This window comes from Erigeron canadensis, chromosome 7 (genome assembly GCF_010389155.1).
Source record: "Erigeron canadensis isolate Cc75 chromosome 7, C_canadensis_v1, whole genome shotgun sequence".
Classification (NCBI taxonomy): Eukaryota; Viridiplantae; Streptophyta; class Magnoliopsida; order Asterales; family Asteraceae; genus Erigeron; species Erigeron canadensis.
This window is the reverse complement of record NC_057767.1, coordinates 2,830,648-2,855,141: the sequence shown is the minus strand read 5'-3', so window position 1 is coordinate 2,855,141 and position 24,494 is coordinate 2,830,648. Positions and strand designations below refer to the sequence as shown.

The window sequence follows — 24,494 nt, the reverse complement described above, 5'->3', positions numbered from 1 at the left end:
ATCCCATGCTAATTTTTAAATTATATAATAAGTTATAAATTTACAATCCGATGAGTTAAACTTTGAACTAATATTACTACATAGAATAACTTAAAATGATTTCTATGTGCATTTTTTGAAGCAAAAATTTCGATTATTTTTTCATATCATTTACTTTAGCTAAAAATTTACTTTCAATACTTAAAACTGCAAACTTGTTTAATCTCTCTTGACTTATAGTATTTCATAAATAAGATTTCAATTACTCCATTTTCAACATTATTCTTCCCAACAATAAGTTTGCACGTGAAGGATAATTGATGATATTAGATATTATGTTAAGAATTAAAGAAATATTGATCTGATTAAACTATGAAAAAGAAAATTTTGTTGCATCTAATTTATATATACTAGCATGGTACCCACACATTGCTGCGGGATACCATGGTAAAGCCTTGTCATTCGGGGCTGTGTGTGCGAGCCTCAACGATTTGGAATTAGCATGCGTTTATGGCTGTGTGTGCGAGCCTCAACGATTTTTTCTTTTGCGCGATGAAAAAGCATTGGTAGATGTACCGGTTTTTGCCATTTGGGGACTCAATATAAAGCTTGTTCAAAAAGTTTGCCATTTAATTGATGATTTTAAATCAATTATGATCATCTATCAATATAATAATATAATTATCATAATTAGTTTGTGTGCACAGGACATGTAGATGAACTGTCATCATAACTGAAAACTTATAATCAACTAGGAATTTCATGCCACCCGATGGGCGGCGTGAGTTTTTGAAAACATTTGCGTTTATGAGTGGTTTAAATAAATCAACAATTTATGGGCGATAAAAAGTATTAAAAACGAAATGTTAACAAAAATGCAAAAACAATATACTGAACCAAAAGATTTTAAAGACAAAACCAAAAAAAAAATTACGAACACCAAATGAAGAAGTTATAAAAAAACAAATCTTACATGTGAAAAAAGTTGAAAAAATAAATGTTTAAAAGAATACAAAAGATATATAATGCAAAAAAGAAATATAAAAAAAGCCAAAAAAGTAATAAATTACAAAATGTATAGTATTTTAAAAAGTTATATAAAAATGTAAAATGTAATAAAGGTATAAAAAAAATAAAATGTTACAAAAGATTAAGAAAAAACCACAATTTATATAAAGTTGGGAAAGGGTTTGAACCTATGACCTCCACCTTCATAACCATAAAGACCAACCACTATACCAAATTCATTTTTTTTTCATAACTGCTAATTCTTTTATTTATCATTAAAATGCAGATAATGACAAAAAACACTATTCACATACTATTCCTTTATTATAGTAAGTAATAAGAATAAATTAATAAAATACCATAAGAAGGGATAGATGAAAGGGGATGACTATATTTGTTACGTGATTTATTAATAAGAGGGGGCTATATTTGGACGTGAATTAATAAAATTACCGTAAATGTGTTGGCGCATATATTTGTTACGTGATATGTTAATAAGCGAGGGCATAATAGACATTTCCCCCTGTAATTTTCAACGGGAGCTATAATTTTTAATATGTAGTATAAATAATAGCTTGGGCTGAAATTTTGTTGCACCTAATTTATATGTTGCTCTCAGCTTAAGCCCAGCCTACCCATCGACAAGGCCGACACTCTTTCTTATATGCACCCATATTGTAGGATTGTTTATTTCTTCCTTACCAAACCCTCCTAAAAATCACATGTGTAAATACAAAATCATCATCCTCACAAACCAGGTGATAGTTGTTAAACCCATTTATTTATTAGTATTAAAAGGTCTTATGATTCTTCCCTTCTTAAGTTTAAGTGTTGATCATGCCATTTTTTTTTATTCTCAAAATAATTATTCAATAGCAGAAATGAATTTAAATATAGCTGCATAACCTCTCATTTTATCTCTAATCTATTTTAGCATTACAATTTACAAGTATTACAAAATATTAAATAAAATCAATAAAATTGTCATATGAGAGAAGAAAAAAAGGTATACATTTTTCTTACCGGTGGAATTATAATAAATCGAGAGAAAACAACTGGAAATCTTTAATTATTCAGATCACACTAACTAAAATTCCCAGAAAACCATCATAATCTGCCACAGTTCCGCCGGTCCACCCTTTCTCCGATCACCGTAGTCAAGTACGTTTCTTTAATTTACATTTCCTCCCTCCTACTTCCTTTCACCTTTAATTTTAATTAATTAATTTAATTCTTTATTTAATTTCTGCTTTCTTTCTTTATTATTATTATTTTTAATTTCCTTAATCATTATGTATATTCACAATTAGATAGATGTACCAGTAATCTATTTCACATTCTCCCTTTAGTTGTCTTTACATTTATTTTAGCTTAATTTTCCATATTAATTACTAGTAATTTTTTAATTCCTAATTTATAATTAGTACAAGATAGCTTTATTACATTGCTACTAAAAATGGGTATATTTTAAAGATACTCTATTAGTTAATTTACTTTTTTCTAACTGGCTAAGTGAATCGAAAAGTATCAAACTTGTCGCGATTTGGTAATATGTATATCGAGCTTTATTTTAAGTTGAATTACGTGTTTTTCATGTATGTGAGCTCTTATAACTTTTAAATCGTAATCAGTTTTGATGACGTGGCAACTTGTATGGTTGTCAAGTTAGTAAAAATGTTGGTTACCAAGTGAAGTGGTAACCGGATACATACAATAATTGGTTTTGAAGGCAGATGCACACAATGGCGAAATGTGACAAGTTGGATACGTCTTGGATCGTGCATTCGGTTTTTCTTCTTTTTGCATGAAGTGATGACATAGTTTTTCATTTCTCCGGTTCAAGTACCTTTTGTGTGTGTGTGTGTGTGGTGCAACTCAGTCTATAAAAATGCTGGATTTTTATATAATGTCAATGTTCATATAATACGTTAAAGTTGATGAATTTATTAATGATTTAGGCAGAACACAAAGCAAATCGTGTAATAACTTAGATGTACACAAAAACTACACTGAGCCGATTAGTAATTGTAATCCATAGGCATGTACGTTTTGGTTTCTCATGCACTGGTTTGTACTTTTGGTGGGTTTGTGTATACCATTGGGAGTTGGGGTACGTTAGTAAATGCGTCTTAACGGATCAATCTTTATGGATATAAGAGTCCTATGGTCAAGTTAATCACTTACCTTAAACGGCTGCCTGATAAATTTTGCAATTGCATAGGGGTGTGGGTGTATTATTTATGCTTCCATTCTTCATTAGTCATTACTATTAATTAGTAATATAGTTTTGAGGCACCTTTGAGCAGTTTGCTAGGGCAAAGATGGAACAAGATGTTAACTCCAATCTCACACACACATATATACACATGCTCTTTTTGTATGCTGTTAAGGTTCCTAATTTCTTTGTTCTTAATTAACTTATGCTCATGTAGGTGGATTCTCATTTGAGATGGAAGACAGTTCTGATAAAAGTGAAGATCTTCTCGAGGACGATGGTGGTGATCATGAAATTGACAGAGAACAAGTATTGGAAATTGTAAACAACGACGTGGATACTGAATCACTGTTTGGGATTGAAGGTGATGACTTGGAGAATGACAGTGATCTAGTCCTTGACCTTGAAAGCAATGAAAATGACAGTGAGCAAGTTCTCGATTTTGAAAGTAATGATCTTGAAGATAAGAACCAAGTGGGCGAGTTTGAAACCAACGGCCATGATCCCGAGAGTGTTCAAATGCTCGGGATTGAAACTAATAACAATAACAATTGTGTGCACGGTGATCAAGGAGACAAAGACAACCCTCCACCAGTTACAGGGATGGAATTCGATACATATGAAGATGCGTATAAGTATTATTATTCTTATGCTAAAGAAACCGGATTTGCTATCCGGGTCAAATCTTCATGGACAAAACGTAACAGCAAAGAGAAAAGGGGTGCAGTTCTTTGTTGCAACTGTGAAGGTTTCAAGACTTTAAAGGAAGCAAGTAGTAGAAGAAAGGAAACAAGAACGGGTTGTTTGGCAATGATTAGGTTGAGATTAGTGTATACTGGTAAATGGCGGTTGGATGAAGCTAAACTTGATCACAATCATTCGTTTGATCCTGATCGACTCCAAAGTGCCAGGTCACGTAAAATAACGGAATATGGATCAAAACGTAAATTTGATCCAACTTTAGATGTGGAAGTGAGAACAATCAAGCTCTATCGAACCCCTGTTCTAGATTCAGTTTGTTATGGAAGTTCAAATGAAACAGACTTGGATATCGAGCTTTCAAAGAATATACGTTTAAACCTGAACAAAGGAGATGCCCAAGTTATGATTGATTATTTTTGTAGGGTTCAGCTAATAAACCCGAACTTTTTTTACATCATGGATTTCATGGATGAAGGTTGTGTAAGAAACGTCTTTTGGATCGATTCTAGGGCACGGGCTTCATATGGGTACTTTGGAGATGTGGTTGCATTAGATACAACATGTTTGACAAACAAATATAAAGTACCGCTAGTGGTGTTTGTCGGTGTGAATCACCATGGTCAAACTATATCACTCGGATATGGTTTGCTTGCTGATGAAAGTCAAGAAACATATACATGGTTATTAAGAACATGGTTAACTTGCATGTCAGGACGCCCTCCACAAACCCTAATTACAGACCAGAGAACGACCTTGCAAAATGCTATTTCTGAAATTTTTCCTCGGGCTCATCATCGTTTTTGTTTGCCTCTTGTTGTGGATAGCATTATCGAGAACTCTGGTAATTTAGAGTCCGAGGAATTTCGATCAATACTTAATGGCATAATCTATAATTCATTGAAAGTGGATGAGTTTGAAATGTTGTGGGGTGAAATGATCCAACGATTTGATATGATCGACAACGAATGGTTACGGAAATTGTTTGAAGACCGAGAGTGGTGGGCCCCAGTTTACTTGAAAGACACGTTTTTCGCAGGGATGTTCACTTTTCAACCGGGTGAGTCCATGGTTTCGTTTTTCCACGGGTATGTCCATCAACAAACCTCTTTAAAAGAATTCTTCGAGATGCATGATTTAGTTTTTCAAAACAAAATGCAAAAAGAATCATTCGATGATTGTGAGTCAAGAGAGTCAGCCCCAAAGTTAAGAACGATGTGCACCTATGAGTCACAGCTTTCCACAGTATACACAAAAGAAATATTTTCCCGTTTCCAGTATGAGGTCGAAATGATGTCAACTTGTTTCAATGTGTCACAAGTGAATACTAGTGGGTCTATCATCACTTACATGGTCACGGAGCAAGAAACTGAGGGAAATACCATAAGAAATGTTGAAGTAATGTATGATAAAATAGGTGTCGAGATCAGATGCATATGTAGCTGTTATAATTTCAAAGGTTATTTATGTAGACATGCATTGGCGGTACTAAACCATAATGGGATAGAAGAAATCCCAAGTCAATATATATTGTCTAGATGGAGGAAAGATTTTAAACGGCTGTATGTACCTGATTTTGGCTCTGATAACATGGATATCACAAACATGGTCCAGCGGTATGTACACTTGCATAAACGGGCTTTACAAGTCGTGGAGGAAGGTATGACGTCTCAAGAACATTACATGGTTGCTTGGCAAGCGTTTAAAGAGTCATTGAGTAACGTCCGTTTAGTAGCAGACAAGCCTGTTCAAAATTAATTTTATCATAAAATGTATATGTATATGTATGTTTTTAGTTGCAGTTTATAATTTTCTTTAGTCTTTATGTGGTTTATCTTATGTGATTAGTTTAATTTTAACAAAGCAAATGTGATTAGTTGATGGGTATCCAATTGTGATACTAGGGTTAGGGTTCCCTCCATTTACTTTTTTTCATTGCGAAGGTTATTTTATGACCTTATGTTGGTCTTGTAAATGGATATTGTGCAATCAATGCTTGCCCGTGTATTACAATGACTATTTTTCTGACGTCATTCGTGGGTAACCTGGACATTAGGTTACATAATTGCATGTCAACCACTAGATCAAGCTTCTCCAGATGTTCATAGACCAGCGACACAGAATAATAGCAAACACATGGCATACAATGGTAAGGATCTTATGTACTTAACTGTAATTAACCATCCTATGTAGTATTCTCACGATTACGCTGCATAAGAACAAATAATTTTAGATATAGTTACCCAATTCAAGGTGTGGATGTCGCAAATGATCTCAGGATGAAAGCTTACAACTTGCAAGAATGTGATAATAGGGAAAGATGCATCTCTCTCCTAGATGCTGCCAAATTTTATTGGTGAGTGACTCAAAAGCAATATTTTGAAAATCATACCGGACATTGAACCGATCTTATATCGACCAGCCATCAAAACAAATATATTTTACTACAGTAATTCTAAAATAACTCTAACTTAAATGATAACATAAGTTCATTAATATTAAATTCTAATTTCAATCATCACAAAACAAAACCAAATTTTAGCACAATAATCCACAGGATAAACAACTAAAAACAGCATTTATTAAAGAAAAACGAATTAAGATTTATGTTAAAAACTTCAAAACCAAAGTAACAAAATAGGCCAATTGACAGGTCCAAATCCGATTTGAACCCGTTCTGGTTCCGGTCCGACCATAGGGTTCATGCGATTCTCTACGGGTTCGGTTACTAAGAACCAACTGGTTGTTATCAAACTGATTTTCTTAAAACACCCAATCCGACCAGCCTGGTGGTCAAAAATCGAAATGATGTACTTGAATCTTATTCTAAACAAACAGCTAAGGTTTAGATGTTCTATACGAAATGATGTCGTCATACATTGTAAAGAGTTATATATTGTTATCAGAAACAAAATTTAATCTTTCATCAACGCTAGATGCCTCTAGCAATGAGTTACACAGCATACAAAACATGCGTTTTAAGCTCTCAAGTTGCAACAGGACAAAAAGATATACCAGATAACCACATTACTTTACAGTACCCCACAAACACGAAATTGAAGAATCGTTTGCCTTCCTTCAAATTTCAATGATCCAAAAATGATGGAATGATTAAAGATCTACAACAAGACTGTAAACTAAGAAGATCCATGCTGCAACCAATCTTTAGCACAAACAAGTGATTCAAGAGTCGATGGACTTAACGAACATTGATATCTATTCATCTTCTTACGCCTACTGTCAAACACGAATTCTTGAGAAACTGTAGAGACAGGAATACACAAGATATCAAAAGCCATTTTAGAAAGCGTCGGGTATTTTTGTCTGTTCACCTTCCACCAGCCCAAAACATCAAATGCATGCACACGGGGTAGCACTGATTCTTCCAAATACTGATCTAATTCAGATTTCCTGTTTTGAAGGCTTGCGGTTTCAGAGATGTAGATATCAAAATCAGAAAGCCCGTCATCTGTTGAAAGAAAAATGGCTTCTTTCACTGAACGCTCTTCATTTTCACTTCCATTCCCAATCTCGATATCATTCCCATTCTCATTTTCCTTAACAACAAATGTCGGTGTAGGAAGCATTTGCACCACATAATCAAGATAAAGTTCCTCAACAGCATCACGTACAACTTTTATCTGATTCTCAGCTTCAGAACTGTAGGTTTTTGAAAAACTAAACTCCACAAGCTTCATCTTAAAACGGGGATCCATAATCACTGCAATTGCAAAAACCAGAGAGTTATCTTTCCAGTACTTGCTAAACCTTTCATGCATCGGTTTTGTCAACTTCCTAATAAACCTATCTCCAATCATTGATGCATTTGTAAGCGCAAGTTGGATTTTCCACACTTCATGAAAAAACACATCCGTGGTCAGAAATGTGGGACCCACCAAAATATTGGCTGCATCAAACAAGAGTTTCAAGAAAACACAAAGAACTTCAACTTCTTTCCATTCTTCCATTGATGGGCTTTTTATGTAACTAGGTTCAAAGTCATCCAAACATGGAAATACCTCTTTTAATTCGGATGCAGCAACTAACATGTGGTAAGTTGTGTTCCATTGCGTTTGGCTGTCAAGATCGAGACTTTTGGTACTTGGTACCTGAAGTTTTTGTTTCAAATCATTGAATCTTTTTTGTTGACTTTCAGCTGTCACTACATACTTCACAATATCACGAACTTTTTTAACCGTTTCCTTCGTTGAAATTAAAGCATCTTGAGCAAGATGAGTCAAAACCCGAGAATAGCAACTGCTAATCATGAGTTGACCTTTAAGAACTAGCGGGTTGTTGCTAGAAAGTATCCCTCTGAGGTATTTTGTCACGGTTTCATTTGAAAAAGATTCATCAAGAGACACTGTAAATAGCTTTGACTCTAAATTCCATTCAGTTATGCAAGAAAGGACTGCATGATTGAAAATAGATCCAGATTCGGGAAATGATAACAGCTTAACACCAAGAATCTTTCGATTCAACTTCCAATTGTTATCAATGAATTGACCCGCTATGCAGACATAACATACACTTTGATCTGTAGACCACATATCCAAAGAAAGACTAACACGTCCTGGGATGCTAGAAATACGATTCGAAAGGGCCTGTTTTTCCCTTGCATAAAAAGCAGAACAATCACTTTCAATAGTATCACGGGACAAGACGTTGAATTGAGGTTGCAGAGCTCTGACACAATCCAAAAATCCAAGATGGTCCATCATGTCAAGTGGATATTCATGCATAATAATCATCTTTGCAATCTCATATCTGCAACAAGGCTGATTCAATGAACCAATTGCAGATCCAGATGTACTTATGTATCGTTTTTTAGGGAGAGCACCATTAGTGTTTGAAACAAGGGTACGTGAAGACATTTGAGGGCAATTTTCAAAGGTAACATGTTGCTTAAGGTGGCTAGTGGTACATTTTACATCGACACTCTTAAGTGTGACATGTTCCCATATTACAGAATTCTTTCTCTTGCTTGTTGCCTGTGCCTCATCATCACGTGGTTCATTTTTGATTATAGGGTTACCCATGAAATTCTGAAAATACAAAAATGTAATATAAATGTCAAAATAAGCTAGTTTTACAAATTTGCATAAACACAACCATAAGTCATAAGGTTAGAATAGTGCAAATAGTCCCAAAATATCACATACGTTAGGGGGATGTTTGGCATTGCATATTTGGATGTTACTATGTGATATGGAAGAATATATCTACAACAAAATGGAATGCATAAGATTGTTTTAAAATGAGCTAACAAACTGTTTTCTGAGTGTTTTGCGGATTATGATTATATAAGAATATTGAAAGCAGCAACCGTAAATATTCATATAATCAAAAATCAGTTTTGCTACAACGACACTTAAACTATTTATCCAGAACTGCATATGTGTAAAGACTTCAAGTTAATACCAACATGACCAGTCATTTTGTCTTGCCAAAAAAACAGACTTTAGGGCTCCTATCTTTTTCAATTGGGCGAGAAAAGACCTGTGACGTTGGTTTCAACTTGAGAGGGTCTCAATCTTTATTTCACCATAAAAAGTCAGATAGCTAACTAACACTAAAGACTAGTTATATCTGCACGACTTGATAACCCAATGATGATATAGATAACTTTAATCCGCAATGCCAAACACCCAATTGCTGGTTTTTAGTTTCCATTATCTCTTTTACTCGTAACATTATGCGAAAATGAATCCAGAGAAAAGTGAAATCAAATGTATCGAACTCTTTTTAAAAAACAGGGCATTCAAGTTCAAAAAGATGCAACACAAGAGTCTCAAGCACCAAAATCCTTCGTACTATTTACACCTTAGCAACATGTTGGTATCCTCTCATGTTGTCTCAAGTCATAAAATTGTCAATAAAAATTAAAGGCCCCCAATTTTAGTTGATGGTGTTCAAAGAATTTTGATTGGTTCAACATGACCAACACGAGGGATTTCAATTTGATAGGATCATAACATTAACATCATAACATTAACAACCATTTATCCTTAAACCCAACCTACAAAGATATTATTAAAATACTAAAAGCATATTGAATGATAGACAAAACCAATGGTCAGGCATCCTGGTTTTGGGTAAACATCTCATACAAAGGCCGGAGGTCCTTTTCTACCATTTAGGTAAAACTTGGAAGCCGCCCATCTACCTAGGTAGAGGTAACGGACTAAGGTCTGTCTACATCTTAACCTCCCCATACACCATCGTCAAGGTATTGGGGCTCAAAACCCGCGGAAGGCGGCCGTGAGCTGTTTCTTTCTTTATTACTTTATCTTAGGGAGGATACAAAAATGTTTGGAAAACTGTCACGGAAATACCCCTTGTTTAGGTACAACATAATACTATCTTTACACGAAAAACCTCATTCGTTTACCCGTTTAAGGTACAAAACATATTTACTAGACATAACAACAACAACAACAACAATAAAAATTAAAAAAAAACAACAACAACATTTTACTCTGGACATTGAACATGATACATGAAACTAAATTTATACTAAACTGCAAACATATTTTATCATATTTGAAGAAAAAAAGAAAGAAGACTTACAAGTGAAGCAGGAGATAACCCAGAAGTTGAATTTGAAGAAAACTGAAACTAGGGTTAAAGTAATATTCTTCCCCTTCTTCCTTTTATTTAGGTAGATAAATTCTATAAAATCTTAACAGTGATTATTTGAAAAAAAACAAACAAGTACTCCGTACATTTCAGGGGTTTTTCAGAGGTTGATGCCTTGATGGAGATATGATGGGCTTTTGGGTTAAATGCTTAAACCCTAGTAAGCCCAATGGGCTCTTTTGTAAATTTGATTTTGGCTTTTTGTCTTGTTTTTTTATGTGTATTTTGGATCTTAGCCCATGGGTATTTGATTTCTATGATGCTTGACTGATTGAGTTTGACCGCCAGATATATATTAAGCTTAACAAATAACTAATGTCTAATGATGTCATGAGTAGAGTATAAAATTGAATGATTTTGATATATGGATAATTATATATAAGTTTTATAACTGATTGATATAAATGGAAACAATATATATGTACTAATGTACAAATTTACATTGATTTTGATAGATGAATCATTATGTATAAATCTGATTGTACAAGATATTAAGCTGGTTATACATGAATGTAGTATTGGTATATACATCAAAAATATTAGGGGTTTGTTAAATACATTTAAGGTGCATAAATTGTTTGTACATTTATTATGAAAATCAGGGACGGACTTTTAATATGGAAGGTACAAGTTTTTTTATGCACGTTAAATACAGCCCTTAGGGTTGTATTTAGCATTTCCCAAAATATTACTACCTATATCACCTTCCATATATAAATAGTCATGCACTCATATCTTTATACTGCATTCTTAAGTTTTTGTAAAGAGTGATAAAAAAGTAAATGATAAGAAAAAACCTATTTTTTTCATTATTGAGTTTTTTAAACAGGAAAAGAAATGGAATGATATGATATAATAACTTAAGGGGTTTTTTTTTCAAAATTTTCCAGCCAAATTTGACTAGATTTAAATGGAAAAGTTTGCATCCATGTGTAAAAGTACCAATCTATCCCTGTGTGTTTATTGTTGTTGCTGCTGCAACTGAAAATATATATGAGCTATGAAATAGGAAACAAATCAAGTGTTGCAATTGTTGTAGTTGTTTATGATAACACCACTAATAAGTATTGTAGAGATGGTGGGGATATGATTCTTGTGTTTGTAATCAAAAGGTGAATAAAAAGCAGAGAAAAAGATGGCTTTTTCAAGTTATCAGAGATAAATTATGAAAGATCGGTGGTTATTTTGATGGGGGAGATGAATGAATAAAATTGGATAGGTCAAGAGATGGTGGGGTCAAAGTTGGTATAACAATATTTGTATTTTTTTTTTCTATCTCTCCACATAAACTCAAGAATGCATTTCTAAAATTATAACTTTTTCCTTTTCTTTTTCTATCCACTCTTATCTTTTCTTTTCTAATGTTTTAAACTCAAAAATATAGTATTACCGCTTTAAGTGCCTTTTGAATAACTTAAATATATATTTTGAATTTGTTTTATGGAAGTTGAGAATATACCTTTTGAATTATCTTTATCTTTATCTTTATTTTTACTACATTATAAAATATTTTTCTTTCAATTTAAACATATTCATCTAATATACCTATAATACCCCTAATAAATTAATTTACAACATAAATCCCCCAACCTTAAAATAACTATGTCATTCTCTTTTACATCAACCATCGCTGCTGCCGCCACCACTATCCGTCGCCGCCGCCGCATCGCGGACAAAAGGGGGCCAACGCCCATCGGAATTTAGATTTTGTCATGTATTTTTAAATTTTTCATTTTTCATATAGGTTTTTAACATTTTGCTCATTTTTAGATTTATTTTTATGGATTTTTTAATTTTGCCCACTCAGAGACTTTTTATAGTATGCCTTTTATCAGGCAGGCATTTGTCTATTATATATACGAATACGAACGTCGAATGATTTTTTCATTTTGTATTTAAATTTCTACTTTTACGTTTTTTGAAACAACAAGTAGGGGTGATCCAAAACATAGGCTGGCCCAAGAAAACCATTAAATCGGCACGAAAAAGACTGAAACTAATAAAGCCCGTTAAATTTCGATCCAGTGCATGTGCCTAATTTTCAATACGAAACTGAAAACCTGGTTAACTCAAAAATACCGCTTCTGTATGATCTTCTAACTTGAACTGTTTCTATATATATATATATATATATATGTTTTACTAGTTCTAATAGCCGTACGATATACGGTAGCTATATTGATTATATAATAAAAAATTTCGAATATGGCTCATACATGATTCATGAGTATGAAATAAATTGTGATTATGGTTAATCGATGATCGAAACTAATTATAATAAATAGTAATGATAAATATAATATATGCTTAGTTAGAGTTTTGGATTTACCTTTAGTTTTTTAGAATGAAATCAAAATCGGAACATGTAAGCATAGTAGATGACGGCAAATAGACTTTTGACTTCGGATCATAAACTCAAAATTTTGAAGTATTCATGTTAATAACCTTTTATAAGTAACATAAGTAATAGGAGTTGAAGAATTGCGAATGACAAATAGACAATTTATTAATGATAAAATAATCAATCAAATAAGGTTATAATGTCTTTTGTTATAATAAGCCAAGAGTTAGAGTTTAATTCTAATTTTAATTAGAAAAATGAATTTATATACAATTTAAAAAGCTAATTTAATAAAATAAATAAATTAAAAGGTGTCAATCAAAGGTTACGACACGTGTCGTTTCAAGAACATCTCAATCTTGTTTTAGTATATTGGTAGATGTTATCTAGCTTTACTAAAATCTCGAAACGATGTTGATCAACTTATCTACTTGATCTGATTAATTTCATCCGAATTCATAAGGCAATATTTAAATTCGTCAGCGATTAGAAAAAGATTTAGTCAAATACTTCTTCATTCGAATTGTTTACCTTTTATAGCCATTTTAATGCAGCTTCCAATTATCTATATCTATATTACATTATAAAGTAAATTTATATTTGATTTTCAATATTGAACTTAAAATTTCATTAAACTTATAATTTCAATATTGATTTTAAGTTTCAACAATGTACACATTATAATGCATGATATACCATACATCATAGGCACATTATATCAATAACTTCCACTACTCACCGGCGCCACTACCACCACCAATCTCCGCCACCACCGCCGCTCGCCGCCACCGCCACCACCGCCTCCGCCATTACATCACCGCCACCTCCATCACCGGCGTAACGCGCGGGTACTGTTCCCGTGTTTCATAAAGCGCATTTAACATTTTAAAATTGAGCTTAATGTATGACAAAAAAAAAATGTGATTCTTCTAATCTTGAGAAGAAACTTAAAAAACTTAGACAAAAAATACGTGATTCTTCTAATTAATCTTAAAAAATATATCAGGATGGTGAATCTAATTGCAGGTGTGAAAGGATTGTAACCAAACATTAAGACCTAAGCAATTAGAACCATAACGTAATATCTACTACTGATTTCGGTGATGATGCATGGTTTCAGTAGCCCAAGCTATAGCCGGCCTTCAGTAGGAAACCCAACCCGACAAGAATTCAAGACCGGAACAAAACCATAAAATCAGGGTCTGTTTTCGGTCTCCTGTATATGAATCTTTTGTTTCTCATGTTGGTCCAGTCTACAACCGGGCCGGGTTGATTTTTGGCCCACGATGACTCTTAGGCCAGCATGTACAAACGATTACTCATTACAAGTATCATATATCTATGTGATTTTTTTTTATTATTAATAAAGTTAATTTACTAACGTACATCACCTCACTTTGCTTTAAGAGAAAATCACTTGATTAGCCAAATTTTATTGAGATCATATCACATTAGTCAAGTTTTTTTGAATTTTCACAGAATAGCCAGCAAAATCGTAATAATTTGACAAAATCGCAATGAGATCTTCAAAATTGTAATGAGAACATTAAAATCGCAATAAGATTTTACAAAATCGCAATAAGATTATGAATAATCGCAACGAGATTATGGAAATCGCAATGAGATTCTGAGAATCGCAATGCAATTCTTATGCATGCATAATCTCTACGAGATTCTTTTTGCAGAATCTCTACGAGATTATCAGAATCGCATAGAGTTTCTTAGAATCGCATTGCGATTCTTAGAATCTCGTTGCGATTTTACAAAATCTTATTACGATTTTGAAGTTCTCATTGCGATTTTGTAGATTTCATTGCGATTTTGTCAGTTTATTGCGATTTTGTTGGTTACTTAATGAAAATCCAAAATTTTTTGGCTAATTCGATACAATCGCAATGAAATTAGGCTAATCATGTGATTTTCTCATGCTTTAATATTGTTCTTTTGCAATTTTCAAGGTTCAACATTTTTCAATCATTCTATGACATCAACACATTAACCGTTTGTATGATCATATATATATTTAAAATGGGGAAAGGGAATATGAGGCTGTTATGTATTTAAGATGGATGGAAAAAACATTTACATACCTTTTTTTAAACCATAAACACCTAAGTTTGGATGAAAAACCCCCCACATACCTTTTTTTAAACCATAAATATCATAAAAGGCCAAACATTTATTCAAAATATTAAAATATTGGTATGTGAAGAGTTTTTCACTCAAGTTAAGTGCATAACAGCCACATACTCATTTTTCTCATTTAAAATTGCTTGATAAAGATTGTAACATAATATCGAAAAACTTAATTTTGAAATATGTAATAGACCATTCTTATAACTTTAATTTTAAATAATATTTACTTTACACTTTTAGTCAAAACTTTTTATCTACATTTGACATGAAGTAAAAACATTAAAAATATTATTAGTCTAACATTTCAAGTTATTTTTCTTACTTTTAATATAGAGCACAATATGGACTTTCTTGGATTGATCATTTTGCAATCATTTTCAGTTTTGTTTTTTATAATTTTATTTTAAGCTAGGTTTATTTTTATTTTTTTTATTATTATTATATCATAACTGTAATCACTTTATATTTATATTATCTTATAAATGAGGATTTTTTTTTTTAAAGAAAATATGATTTGAACTAGCTAAATTACCTTTCTTCTTTATTTACTATTTTAAACATTTCTGCCTAATATACCTAATATACCCTTTAATCTAAACCACTCATTTTGTTCTCTTTTATCAAATCTTAACCACTCATTTTTTTCTCTATTCTCCATAAATCATTTTATACCTCTAATTCATTCAAAATCTTTTATCTGAAAAACCGTATATCGATAAATTGTAAAAATTATTTTATGCTCTTTCGTTAGAAAGGTCATTTGATATACTTTAGACGAATTTTTAAATTCGAGAGCGGAGCCCGTATAACCAAGACATTTGTTTATCACACTCTATTACTTATCACCTCATATGACTTAATACCCCCACCATCTCACCGCCATAACACGCAGATACTATCTCTCTTATTGATATAAAGGCCCAACAAGAAAAGATTGAAAAAGCGTACATCAAAATAAAGGAGCCTCCTACTATACTCTCACCTCCTATTCCTAAATATACCTCTTACCTCTTAAAATACAATAGTGCACAAATAGGAGGTATATATAGAATAGAAACGTGGAAATAGATACCCACACAAAATAAAATAGTTGCAAGAAATTGTAGAAACACCACACTCAATCTAATCATGCTCATGCTTGAGCCCAAATAAGCCATCCTCTTTCATTCCTTTTCACAACCTTATATTCTTAAAACCAATTTAATTTTATCATATAACAAATGTAGTTGTTAGCAAAAATAAAATAAAAAAATTCATATGGTCGGAATTGAAGTACATGCATGCACACGTATATGTTTGTAACAGCTTAGGTGCATTTCTAGGGTGGTACCTTAGTACCCTCCATAACATCTTATGCTTCTGTCTGTCTTTTATAACCTTCCATCTTTAATTATATATATATGCACACCTCGTGATTCCTCTCTTCTGTCTTTCTTTCTGCCTTCCCCCCATGGCATGGGCTCCCCATCGATCCATACACGCCATTATATATTCTTGTCTTCATCTCCATTTCTTTGTAATATTTTAGAAATTTTTTACATCACGAGATATTCCGAAAATTCAGTAATGTGTCGCTCAGATTATTATTTAAAGCTTTTGTATTGTGTTTGGTTTTTAAATTCTATGACAATTGTAAAACGAGTTTTGATTGAACAAGATGAGATCAAGATTACTAAGGTGAAAAGATCCAATTTTGGTCTAATGGCTCAAGATTGAGTTGAGAGACTTAGCTTATCTAAATGTCACATATTCAAACCCAGAAATTAACGTTTAATTACTAGCTACTAACAACTAAGATTTGTCATTAAAAAAAAGGGTTTTGCTAATGATAGTCATATGAGTTGTCATTATTGTGCATATATATATATATATATATTTGTACCTTTTATCATAAAATTTTGAATGTGAACTTTTGATATTGTACTTTTCTAGAAAAAATTAAATTTGTTATGTAATTTCTAAAAAAAGTTTAAATAAAGCGATGGTAGTTACTCACTCACTCTAAATGATTGTTTAAGATAGGGCAAGAAACGTATATCTCCTTACTTTTAATAGGATAAGGATAATTAGATTTAACTTTATAGGTAAAGTTGAAGCAAACTCTATGTTTTGAATTACGGTTAAGATTCAAACTTAATCTATGCTTCTTGATCTTTAATTAATTGTAATACAAGAGTTAAGATTGTTTTAGCATTACTTATAAAGTTGCTTTAAGGATTTGTATCCCTTTCAATACGGGTGGAAGACCAACTCGATCGATATATAACCTTTACTTCCCGGCCTATAAGAGGAAACTCTCATTATATTATAGGTAAAACCTAACCCAATATTAAACTAACCTCAAAAACTTTTTTATTTGTAAGACGTGAAACCATAACATTTAATATATAATATCGATGTGAAATCATGTCTAGTCAATGATCCATGGTTTTTATAGTTGTTGGGGAGCCTAGTGTGCTTTTTTCTTTGGTACCGTTTGTTTGGCTCATAATAATGGGATTCAGTTTATACAACCGACTATCTGTTGTCGGTTGAGTTATGACCTCATGAACATTTGACGATGAGGATGTTTGTTTTTATTCCTAAGTCACATGTAAAAATTTATATAAAAAAGATGAACAATTACTATCAGGCTAATTAACTAGCTAATAATTGACATTGGGTGAAGGAAAGTAGTAGAAGACAATTCATGGTGAAAGACAAACAAAGCCGATCGACAATTCAAAAGAAACCAGAAAGTGCGATCCTGTCAAATTTTCCTAAGGTCAAGTTGGGACAGCTTCAAAAATATCAAGATTTAAACTTGATCTTAATATCATGATTTTTGATTTAATCCCGTGGTTGATAATGTATCAAGACCAAACAATTTGGTATAGTACAATTTAAGGAAATCCTAATTAATCCTACCTCATAAGATCATTAAGAACTTATTAATTACACGATCAAATATATTGATCTACTTCACTAAAAAAAATAGGTTCTGCTAAACGTACATTTATCATAAAATTTTATCTTATAAAAAAAAAAAGGTCATGACGTGTCAAATTATACAAAAACACGTACATAATATCGGGTTTTGTTTTAGAAATTGGAATCTAATTAAATGACTTATAGGCGGTCCGGTGACATTGGATTGCATCTGTAACCTGATCATCATCTCCTATTATAATAGTATTCAGGTTAATTAATTATCCAGAATCCAGATCGATAAACTAATTAACTATTAAGATGAGTCTTTTTGATTCGGGTATATATATATATGAGGCCTAATAAACCTCGATCTCCAATGACTTTTCATGTATAATTAAGTTAGTATATAAAATACGTATGATATTTGTTCAAAAAAAAATACCTATCTATAATCCCTATTAAAGTATATTGGATTAAAAAATTCAGCCTTTTTTTCCTACCAAAAATACCCCTATGCTTAACAACACTTAAGTAACCCTAACTAATATCTCATTCACACGTCACTCTCGCCATCCACCGCAACTGCCATACCTCTCTCCCTCCTTTCACTGCCCGGCCACCATCTCCGCCACCATACCTACCTCCGTCGTCGTCGTCCATTTAATCCGCCGCCGCCGTCGTCCATGGATGTTGTGTGATTTGAGTTTAGAATATTTTGGTTCATTCACCTCGATTCAACAAAATACCCACACAAATGAAAAACTCACCGTCGCCTCCCTCCCCCTATCTTCTCTTCTGCTCCGGTGCACCTCTACCATAACAAAAAACCTACACAAACGAAAAACTCACCGGCGCCTCCCTCCTCCCTGTCTTCTCTTCTGCTCCGGTGCACCTCTGCCATAAATTGGCATCACCATCCGGAGCACCTCTTCTCTTCTCTTTTGCAGAATTTTTTTATTTGCAAATCCGAGTCTTCTTTTGATTTTCTATATGGAACTGCGATGATTTGATGTATGCTTTTAAGTCAACAAAAGATCTGAAAAAAACCCTAAAAAATCCGGCGGATCTGGGGTGGTGATGGCGGCAGCGCCACGGCAGATATTGGGGTGGTGGTGGTGGCGAAGATGGGGCGGTGATAGCGCTGCATATCAGCACATTAATTGAACCTTTTAGATCGTCGTAAATTGGAAGACGATGGCTGAGAATATGGTATTTTCAAATTCCTTTTTTATAATTATCTTTGTTAAATAATTTTTGAGCATTTTTTTGGATATTGTTATTATCCACATCTTCACATCTTGATGCACATTTGAATTGACTGGCTGATTTTGAAAGTATATGTAGTTGTTTGTGTAAAGATTTTTGCAATTCAATAACATAGGGATGTAGTGTCAAATTTATTTTATTTATTATTTTGGATCATTTTTATCTTTGATAAACTAAAATCTGGCGTGTAAATAGAGCTGTGATTGGAGTCATTGTCCTTTCAGAATTGAGGTACTACTATGTAGTCGTATGAGTCATTCGGGGTTATATTACTCATAATTTACTAGAACAGAATTTATGACATTCATGAGTTAAACCTGATTCCGTTTTCCGTTTAGTTATGCTAACTAAATTATATCAGGAGCGCAGTTAACCATTTCAATTGTACATGAATACATACTTTGCAGGGCAGTTTCTTTATAGATGAAATACATGCTTTGCAGGGCAGTTTCTTTATAGATGAAATACATGCTTTGCAACTCAATGTCTCTATAGATAGTATATCACATATACGCCTCAGGTTTTGCTTTATCAAAGTTGACAACTTGAAAGTTTTATTCTTTGAACATCCGCATAATTGTATGTTGTACCTCTTTTGGGAATTTTTCAATAGAGGTGGTCGGAAATATGTAAAATGGTTTGTGCAGGATGTTTTTAGTTTGGGTTGACTGGGCTTGGTGGGATATGTTTGACTAATAAATGCTTTATTGTCCATATTGTTATGCTTTACTCTTTTTTAGCACAGATTGTAATGCTTTACTTATATTAACAAAAAATAAATTATTACGAAAATATCTCACTTTCTGTGTTTTTGTTCACGCTCACTTTTCAAAGCTTTAATTTGGTACTTTTTGTGATTTTACTTTGGCAGAGTCGTTTGAGCTTTCTTTTAGGATGTTGGATTAAATGATGATAAGGTATGTAATTGCAACAGGATTTTTGTATAGTTTGTGTATGGCAATCATTGTTCCATAAAAAGCAAGTTTATGGGTACTATGAGCATATTGTTCATTTTATTTTTTTTAAGAGGTGAAATTTATTATGCAGGCTGATGGTATTCTTTTCGAATAGTGTTCAGCCGGGTATGCAATCGATCTAAAAGAGCAGCAGTAAGCAAATGGAATCAGGAGAGAAACGATTGGTACAAAAGATTGGGTTATCTTGAATCTATATATGTACCCAGGGACTGATTCTGACAGGCTAGACCAGAATTTATAGGTATATAATTGCAACAAAAGATTGGGTTTGTAGTCTTGTACTGAAGGTACATCTTTCATTAGTCCATAGCCGTTATTTGTTAACCGTGTATCTACATATATGGTTGAACCAAGACAGTCTTGTGGACATGTGACTTATTTAGCCTATGCGAGAGAATTTGGGTTAGTTTTATAGTCATCGTATCTATAGTTATAATTTATATCAATCTAATTCAAACATCCATTTTATCTGCATGACTGCATATAATCTTTCATTTTGTATGTGGTGTATAATAGTTTACTACCATTTTTGAGAACTACATTATGTACATTACAAATTGTTTTAGCGAGATTTTTGCCACAATGTATGGGTGGGTTATCGGACATAAGTTTTAAACGGTATAAGTTTTGGGTTCTAAAACGTTATATGAGACTAGAGGGTTATCACTCATTTACCCCCTCCACATATAACCACAACTTTTTTTAGAGTTACCGCTGCAACGCGTGGGTTCCCCTCTAGTGATATATATATGGTGATAACTTATAAGCCTTAATTTGCCTTAAAAAATTAAAGAGGTCATGAATATTTTTAAATCGGTTGAACTGTTATTACACATCAGAAAGAGTAATAAGTCGATCAATATTTATATTATACCAATTAAGTCACGTGGCTAATTCTTCAAATCAAAAATATACTAGATTTTAGACCCGTGTCCAACACTGGACACGGATTTACGATATTATCAATATTAGATTTTCATATATTTAAGTTATAAAAGCTTATAATTTTGAAGATATATGGTTCTAAGTGTTATACTTTGCAAGTTGTAGTATAATAATCACAGGTTCGTCACTGTCATAATTAGCTGATACTTATTGATGAAATTGTTTGTCGTAGTCATTCCACAAGGCACATAATATAATAATTTCTCTTTAATAGAATTTTTTGAAACCAGTTGTACTCATAATGTGATATTATTATGAAAGATAGTTAAGAATTAAAATATAAACATACTTGTGATCCTGTACTTGACATTAAACTAAGTATATGTACTTGATCATGATGCAAACCCATAACACGCATAGGTTTATTTTCAATCACATGTCCTATGATAATTAGATAACAATTATGATTGTTTTCTATTCTTTGATAACAGTTAGGACTCTTGATTTGAATAACAATTGTAACTTTAAACATTAATACCCAAAACTAATATATAAAAAAGGAGAAAAATATGTACCTTTTTTATTGAGAGATAAAATGAATCTTGAATGGAGTTTATATTCATTTGGATTTACTATTCAAGTAATCTTCTGTTGTAAATTGTGATTTCTTCTGTGATCGTCCCATGTTCTGTGATTCCTATTGTGTTTAAGATAAGGATGTTGTATATCGTCATCTGTTATTATGTTTGGGATATGTATCTAGCGTTCAAACTGTGTTTATATTAAATATTAAAGTAAGTATTAATATTTATAATTTATAAAAATCTAATCAAATATTTGTTAATAAGTCATTAGGTTTGAATAATTTTTTGTAAACAATATGTCATACGTTTAAACTTGTTTAATTAATTACATAAATGTATATTTTAAAAAATTCTCTCAAGTTATGGCTAAAAATAAATATAAACTAAGTATTAAGGGTTAAAAAGTGTAAATTATTGATGGAAATAAATAAAAAAAAGTAAATTAATGAGACTTTTTCTACAATTTAATATAAATATTAATATAATAATGTATTTGGATAATGATTATTAGTATTTTTAATTTATAGTTAATCTAAATGATGACATAAGCGATAGTCAATTTGATGAAATTGAGCGATTTAATTAGTTAATAGGTTATTAGTTCAACTGTGTTATAGTGTATATAATATATATATATATATATATATAAAAGATATAAGATGGGGATTATATATGTTAGGTTTGAAATAAATTTGAACACCGGCCCATTAAAAATAATGATACCTTAAAAAACTTAAATGTTACAAAATAACTTCAATCAATATATATAGTTATATTGGTCAAACTTTAGGGTTTGTAAAAAAAATATTAATAAAAGATCGAATTAATCCATCTTGCCAATTGATATTGGAAAATGAACTACTTTTTGATGGATCTGTTGAAAATTTATGAAACAAGCCACGCACTGATCTGAGAAGATTAAAAAAGGTGATCAATGTTATTTTCCTAAAATCTATTAATTTGGAGCTTAATAACGGAAAAATCAAGAAACAAACTAATTTATGAAAGCAAATTAAAAATGTATATGCGGTGAAGGTGTTTTTCAAAACATCCAATCATCACCTTACTTATGGATAAAAAATTGCTCTACATAATAATTGGTGAAATTTTACGTTTTAACATTTTCTGTATACTGTGCTAGCTTCTGATTTTTTCTAATGAAATTGATTAAAGGTTGCAGTTCAAAAAAATATATATATAGGAAATAGGAAAATGTAAAGATATTTTTGAGGTCATAGGAAAATGTAAAGATATTTTTGATGAGTTAAGTTTTATTTATCACAATGGGCATATGGACAACGGATTTTGCTCAATTGGTGGCTTTGGCTACAGAGTTCCGTTATTCACGGAGCTGGGTCGTTGGGTAATTTCGGGTAACCCGACATTAATTTTGTTGGACGTGAAAATAACATGGTCCATCTTAATTGGAAAAAAAAAAAAAAAAAAGATACAGTAATTGCGGTGATTCAATTTAAAACCTGTAAGCACTGAAAGTTAACATATATACACTTGAAGAAACAGAATCAGGAAACTATGTATTTAACTTCTTAATTGGTTCATTCCACAATTCATAACTTTGTCTAAACAGTACTCGATCTTGAGATGTTTTTAATTACTTATTTTTGTTTTATATAAATTAGAAATAAATTATTTATATATAAAAACTTAGTACAAAATTTACCAAACACAACACATGCATTTCCAAACTTTAAGATGTTTGTATATAGGTATTGTGTATGTATGTCTAAAATTTTTTAGTGTAATTAAATGTCGACATATCTTTTAGCAAAAAAACGCATGTGTACGTACGTACGTAGATAATTAAGAAACTTACAAATTAAAGAAGTATATACAAGATTGACAGATTAGCCACCGTGCATCCACCTTTTGAGATACATTTGTAACAAATGAAAATTTGAAGAGGTTTTTTGAGTGAGTGAGTGAGTTGTTCACGATATGCATTATATTGATCTGGTAGCTAGGTAGCAATATTTCACATTAAGAAGTCCATGAATGCTCATTTCCTCCCACAGCTTTCTTGAGCTTTTTAGCAAAAACACACATTAATTAACTAGCTAGCGGTTAATTATCGATACAAAAGTTTGTATATATGTATCGATGATATGTGTGACTAAAAAGTTCAAGAAAGCTGTGGAAAAACATGAGGAGGACTTGTATATTAATTCTTCATTTATATATATTTTATATATATGCATCTTCTAGCTAGCTAGCTACATTCATCACCTAGCTTCTATATATGCATATATATATAGTGATTTTAGAGAGAGAGAGAGAAAGAGGGGGTTTGTGATGGAGGTGAGGCAGTGAGTTGGATGATATAGAGGCCATGTTACTTATATAACACAATTTTGGAGTACATTTTTGTGTGGTATCATGGCATGTTTGGAGTGATTTTGTTTGTACATGTATATATACAATCCAGTGAATCAATCCGTAAATCGTATAGGTATTCAGACAAATGTAAAATAAATACGAAATATATATGTTTGTAATATATATATTACATAAGATACGGTTGATTCATGAGCTAGATGGAGATTATATATATTCCGGCCCGTGAGCATAGCAGATAGAGATAGAATTGGAAAGGTAGGTAGGACATTGAAATGGTGTGTGTGTGTGAGGAGTGAGGACCACTACTACTACTAGTCTAAAGAAGGGAGAGACAGGGTACGTGAAGGTAAGTAACATGGGTGAAATAAAAAAAGCAGCAGCCTTAATTTGCACAGAAAGATATACAGTTTTATTCATTACATCTCACGTAAGACATGATTGATTGGAAATTCCGTATATGTAAGTATAACTTAAATGCCGGAAATTAATACGAATCATTT

General features: G+C 32.1%; 2 protein-coding genes and 1 long non-coding RNA gene across 4 annotated transcripts; 1 reads left to right on the top strand and 2 right to left on the bottom strand.

Annotated features, from left to right (window-relative positions):
* The first annotated feature begins 1,955 nt into the window (after positions 1–1,955).
* LOC122607450 (protein FAR1-RELATED SEQUENCE 8-like) lies at positions 1,956–5,929 on the top strand. Of its 2 annotated transcripts, XM_043780427.1 has the most exons (3): positions 1,956–2,148; positions 3,420–4,989; positions 5,374–5,929. In XM_043780427.1, exons 2-3 carry the CDS (start codon positions 3,437–3,439, stop codon positions 5,657–5,659), a joined length of 1,839 nt encoding a protein of 612 aa, XP_043636362.1. In that variant the 5' UTR covers positions 1,956–2,148; positions 3,420–3,436; the 3' UTR covers positions 5,660–5,929. The 2 variants fall into 2 exon arrangements, with proteins under 2 accessions (XP_043636362.1, XP_043636361.1); XM_043780426.1 differs by having other exon boundaries at positions 1,969–2,148; positions 3,420–5,929.
* An 866-nt stretch (positions 5,930–6,795) lies between these two features.
* Positions 6,796–10,936, bottom strand: LOC122607679 (zinc finger BED domain-containing protein DAYSLEEPER-like). The gene is made up of 2 exons (XM_043780699.1): positions 10,472–10,936; positions 6,796–8,946 (listed from the first exon to the last, which is right to left on the bottom strand). The coding sequence occupies exon 2, from the start codon at positions 8,938–8,940 to the stop codon at positions 7,039–7,041; it is 1,902 nt and encodes a 633-aa protein (XP_043636634.1). The 5' UTR covers positions 8,941–8,946; positions 10,472–10,936; the 3' UTR covers positions 6,796–7,038.
* A 7,380-nt stretch (positions 10,937–18,316) lies between these two features.
* Positions 18,317–23,814, bottom strand: LOC122608309. The gene is made up of 2 exons (XR_006325204.1): positions 23,474–23,814; positions 18,317–18,923 (listed from the first exon to the last, which is right to left on the bottom strand). It is a non-coding gene; the product is annotated as an uncharacterized LOC122608309 (long non-coding RNA).
* Between the last annotated feature and the right edge of the window lie 680 nt (positions 23,815–24,494).

What these genes read in the sequence shown, in the direction of transcription:
- LOC122607450 (XM_043780426.1), top strand. Translation starts at nt 3,437, where the DNA reads ATGGAAGACAGTTCTGATAAAAGTGAAGATCTTCTCGAGGACGATGGT.
- LOC122607679 (XM_043780699.1), bottom strand. Translation starts at nt 8,940, where the DNA reads ATGGGTAACCCTATAATCAAAAATGAACCACGTGATGATGAGGCACAG.